We start from the raw sequence: 5,561 nt of genomic DNA, 5'->3' as shown, positions 1-5,561 counted from the left end.
TATGTGCATCGTGCATCTGTTGCAATCAAACAATGCTGCAGTTTATGGGACATTTGTTTGTGTGTGCGTGTGACATTTGTATTTTGGAACGGGTTGCGCGTACAGGTTATGGAAATGTATTGCCGTGAAGTTTCACCACTTTATTTATTTGTCTGTTAGTCTTTACATGCTGATGCAATTTCAAGGATTTTTTTTTAACTCTGTGTGGTATGAAAATGTTTTAGTGTTGGACATCGATTCATTAGTTAGTTACCATAATCTCACCATCCACAAACCAAAGTCTTTAAATCATCCGAGAGAAAAGTTCAGTTATTTTAACATGCTGGATGTTTGACATAAAAGCTGTACGTTTGATTGTTCTAACTTAATTTGTATTCATTCTGTAGAATTAACTTTACAAACTGTAGCCAACAGGTTTTTAATTACATAGCTGACATTTAAAATTTGCGCAAAGTAATCTTTTTTTCTCCTCCGATGTAGCTTGCTTAATTTTTTTTGTTGCGTATTTTTCTCACTCTCAATTTTGAGTTCAACTGCTTCTTGTTCTTTGAATTAGAAAGGGTAAGCACTGCCAAGGAAACAACAGAACTGTTGTGCAAATTGAAGAAACAGAGAAATGAATCTGATCAGCTATCTATCACTTCCCGCAATAAAGGAGGCGACACGGCGGAGGCAGATGATTTGATGAATAATCTTCGGTCGTTTTAATTAACTTTTTGCTGTCCTATAATGACCAAGTTGGTCAACGGAGCCGGTCAATAAGAATGTTAATATCAAACAAATAAAACTTCTCATGATTAAAAACCTCCTGCTTTATTAAATTTGAAATTCAAATGAAATTTATGCCTCCAGTCCACGACGCATGTAAATAGAGTAGCCAGGGCTACATCATTATCCTGAGAGCATTTCTGCATTCATCGTCCTGATATCAATAGCCCGCCACTGTATTGCTGTTGCGAGTTAACAGAACACAAAAGCCAAATTCCACCTTGTAAAGACGTTTACATGCATTATGTGAAATGATTTTTTATACTGACCAACAAGAGTTAAATGCTCGCAATTCGTTATACATACGTAATAATAACAAAATGTCAGAAAACACAGCAGTCCTGCGTAAAATGCTGTGTGTGTTAGGCTGCTGTACTTGTCGTGTGTGTGTGTGTGTGTGTGTGTGTGTGTGTGTGTGAATAAGGAGACAGCGAAAAAAAAGAGATGGTATGCTATAATATAGCTGAAGTTATGAGAGTATAGCCTATACATTAATTAGCAATGAACGCATATCCATATTTAAATCAATCGACCCACAATGCACGCTTGTTTGAATGATTTAAACGTTTGTCTACTGAAGGAAAGTTTTATTAAACGTGTTCATTTTCGAAACATTGGTCAAACATTTAAAGAACAGTTGAAATTATAAAGGCAACCTGTTAGTTTTGTCTTCTTGACCTGTACAACATAATTTCTTTACAATAGTTTATGGGAATCTATATTCTACAAAACAACGTAAGACAGTGAAAACGACTTGTAAGAGTGATCTGATATACAATTGCTATGTTTTCCATTATCAGAACTTGTAGCACACATAGCCTAATAATAATAATAATAGTAATAATAATTCATAACAGATCAGGGGGTCCAGTAACCTCGTTAACCTCTTTATACAAAATAATAGAAAAGTTCTCCTTAAAACTTCCAGTCCTACTCATTTAACTTGAGTTTTATTATTTGGGGGGTGTTGGAAGGGGTGGAGATCTTGTCTGAAGTGCTCTATCGATGACCTCACGCTAGAATGTGGCCGCGTGAAGGTACGGCTCTTCCTGATTGGTCGCCCGTGTCACAGCGGCACTTCAAAGCCGTGAGAGGAGCTACAATTGTGCTGGAATGGGCGGACCACATCATTGTATTGCACACCTCTAAAAAAACAGTGCTCTGATTCATAAATATAAAAAGATCCTCTGAGGAGGGCACTTTTGTGATGGCAACTTCACTTCTAGGGGTGAGTCTAAGGAGTTTCGTGCTGGTTTAATTAGTTTCTTTTATTGTCCTGCCGTGGGGATTAAAATTTCTTGGGTCAGCCGGGGAGAGAGTCACTTGATTATGTTTTAAGCGAGAGAAACGAGCAGGACTTCAATTTCTCAACTACGACATTGTATGTATAACTTATCTTGGTATTTATATGTTGTGTTTCGCTTTTGTTTTGTGTTTGCGAGTGGTTGTATTTCAGTGGTTAAGATTTCGTTACTGCTGGGCTTGCACGATAAAAGACAGCGAGTTAAAAATGTTCATCGAACGCACCCAGTTCCCAAATCTACCATCTTCACTTACCTTCTAATTTATTTTGTTCCAGGAGGAGCCGAGATTGGGGTCGACTCCTTTAGCCATGTTGGCTGCAACGTGTAACAAAATCGGGAGTCCGAGTCCTTCTCCTTCCTCTATTTCGGATAACTCGTCTTCGTTCGGAAAAGGATTCCACCCGTGGAAGCGAGCGGCAGCCAGCAGCTGTAGTTTGGGATCCAGTTTATCCTCTTTCGCTCGGAATGGTGGTGGTTTAAGCGACTCTTTTGGCACGAACACTTCCACGGGATCCAGTGCCTTTTCCTTAACTTCTGGTACTTCATCCAACTCCCACTTCGGAAACGACTACGTTTTCCAGGCGTCGGTTTCCAACAACTCCCAAGAGCCCAGCCACCAGCCCATGTTTATTTCCAAAGTGCACACGTCCGTGGACAGCTTGCAAAGCATTTACCCGAGAATGAGCGTGGCCCATCCCTACGAGTCGTGGTTCAAGTCCTCGCACCCTGGCATACCCGCTGGGGATGTGGGCACCACAGGCGCGTCCGCGTGGTGGGACGTGGGAGCCGGTTGGATTGACGTGCAGAACCCGAACGGAGCCGCGCTCCAGACGTCCCTTCACTCCGGTGGGCTGCAGACTTCCTTACACTCTCCTTTGGGGGGATACAACTCAGACTACTCTAGTTTAAGCCACTCTGCCTTTAGCACCAGTGCGTCCCCGCATCTGCTGACCACCGGTCAGCATCTCATGGACGGATTCAAACCCGTGCTCTCCTCGTACCCGGACTCCAGTCCCTCTCCTCTGGGTGGAGCGGGAGGTTCCATGTTGACAGGAGGTCCGACGGCCTCGTTGGCGGGATCTCCGCGGTCCTCGGCACGGCGCTACTCGGGCAGAGCGACGTGCGACTGTCCGAACTGCCAAGAGGCGGAGCGCCTGGGTCCAGCTGGCGCGAGCCTCCGCAGAAAAGGGCTACACAGCTGTCACATTCCCGGCTGTGGGAAAGTGTACGGCAAAACGTCGCACCTCAAGGCTCATTTGAGGTGGCACACCGGAGAAAGGCCGTTTGTGTGTAACTGGTTGTTCTGTGGGAAGAGGTTCACGCGCTCCGACGAGCTCCAGCGACATTTACGCACGCACACCGGCGAGAAGCGCTTCGCTTGTCCCGTGTGTAACAAGAGGTTCATGCGGAGCGACCACCTCAGTAAACATGTCAAAACGCACAGTGCCGGAGGCTCGTCAGGGTCGGGCTCTGGGGCGAGTGGAGGGAAACGAGGGAGCGACACCGACAGCGAGCACAGTGTGCCCGGTAGCCCCTCGTGCCACTCACCTGACCTGTTGCAACCTCCCGAGTCTGTCCCGACGACGGGCATGAACGGCCGTGCAAACTCCCTCGATTAATCCCGTTCAGAATGCACGTACACGAATGGACTAGACAATTATCTGACGGTTTGCATCGCAAAAAGGTTGTGCTGTTCGTTCGGTAACACTTTATAAAAACTTTCAATAATTCCAATTGTTAACAATCACCATCAGATCGCTAGTTAATGCACATTCAGTTCTGAATATCCTATGTGAAACAATATAAACCAAAGTTTCATCTCTTTTTAGCTATTCGAGTGTACATTAACTAGGCTAATTTCTGTTAAGCTTAAAGTGAAAGTTATTATAAAGCGTCACCTGGTGAAATAACCGTGTGGCCATTTCACTTGGATGTTGTAAAGTGATTCAATTTACGATTCAAATGTAATTTACAATGAAGTATGCCTGTTTTGGTCTGCACAGATTCTATGTGACATGAATTTGGTAAAGTAAGGGAATATTAAAAAGGACATCATCTGATATGTGCATTCTGATGGGTATTTGTCGAATAGTCTTATTTTACTTACTGTTGTTATGAAAATGAAAAAATGTATTTTACCCATCAGTGAAGTGGCCTGTCATTGCTAACTTTTTGTTTTTCTCAAAACCAAACTGTGGCACTTTATTCATGAACACTACTAAAATCCAATTTCGTAAGGATAAATTGCCGTAGTGTTGAATAGACTTCGTTTTGTCATTTACAAATTCATTTCTTTAATATTCGAGAAGATAGTCTATATATCGCACATTGGTCTTTGTCGAAACTACAGACTACAAATCCTAAGTTTGTATGAAATGTACTTATTTCTTGTTGCTGCAAAAGAATGTAAATATTGAAAATAAAATAGAATAGACTAGAAGGTTATTCCACACTGATGTAAAACTTGGGTATGTATTTGTTCAAGACGCAAATTTTGAATAGTATTTTTAGTTGCATATATCGACTCTAGTAAATATCCAAAACTGTACGGGAGTGGTTTTTGTGAAGAAAAAAGTCATGTTTATCCACGAGTTGGACTTGGATTTTTTCCTTTTTTTTGGAGGTCTGTCATAGACGCACTTTGAAATGATTTGTAAGATTTTCAATTCAGAATTCAGTGTTTAATCACGTTTTCTAATTTATGTAAGCATGCACATGTAAGGTGAGCGTTTATTTGAGAAAATTGGCTTTCTGATTTAAGCCACTCAATAAAGTCAACATGGATTCAGCCACAGTGAACGGGTTGCCGTTGATATTACTGCAATGTCCAATTTCTATCAAATAAAATGTGCTCGAGTGCAGGACCTGTTACGCCATTTCAATACCCATTGTGAAAAAAATAAAAATGTGTTCAAATCTTAAAACTGCAGTTGTTGTGAAACCCACGAAAAACAGCTTTAGTGAATTAACTGTTTGCTACAATTATAACACTTTTTTAAAAGAGTTGTACACATTCGCTAAAGTAGCTAAGATTCCAGATAATACATCTAAACTTCTGAGAGATAAATTAAGAACTGTAACATGGAAAATTATTCAACACTCAAATGTTGAATTAAAAAACGGTGACTATAAATTTAGTTTTTTTCTTTTCACTATATAAGTCTCAAAGCACGCCAACCAAATAACACAAACTTATACTTCAGTAACCACGAAAACAATTCATGTTCAAGGATTTCAAGGAATGTGTCTTTCGAAAATAAACATTATGAAGAATATTATCAGCGCATAATTGTGTAGAGTTGGTTACAGACGGAAAAAAAGAATTTACCGCCAAAACATTTGACAGTACAAACAAAATTACATGCTCAAAAGGTAAAAATATGCAAGTCCAGAGAAGCGATTGGGAAATGAAATTTACTTTAAACAAGTTAGCTTTACTTTAAATAAAAAAAGTTTAATTTAAACATGCCTAAGGAAAGAACAGCAACA

General features: G+C 40.7%; 1 protein-coding gene across 2 annotated transcripts; it reads left to right on the top strand.

Annotated features, from left to right (window-relative positions):
* The first annotated feature begins 1,909 nt into the window (after positions 1-1,909).
* On the top strand, positions 1,910-4,992 carry sp8b (sp8 transcription factor b). 2 transcript variants are annotated; one of them, XM_079444464.1, is made up of 2 exons: positions 1,910-1,996; positions 2,348-4,991. In XM_079444464.1, the coding sequence occupies exons 1-2, from the start codon at positions 1,976-1,978 to the stop codon at positions 3,689-3,691; spliced, it is 1,365 nt and encodes a 454-aa protein (XP_079300590.1). In that variant the 5' UTR covers positions 1,910-1,975; the 3' UTR covers positions 3,692-4,991. The 2 variants fall into 2 exon arrangements, with proteins under 2 accessions (XP_079300590.1, XP_079300591.1); XM_079444465.1 differs by having other exon boundaries at positions 1,932-2,149; positions 2,348-4,992.
* Positions 4,993-5,561: the final 569 nt, after the last annotated feature.

Source organism: Barbus barbus (assembly GCF_936440315.1).
Source record: "Barbus barbus genome assembly, chromosome: 21".
Classification (NCBI taxonomy): Eukaryota; Metazoa; Chordata; class Actinopteri; order Cypriniformes; family Cyprinidae; genus Barbus; species Barbus barbus.
This window is presented reverse-complemented; position numbering and strand designations above follow the sequence as displayed.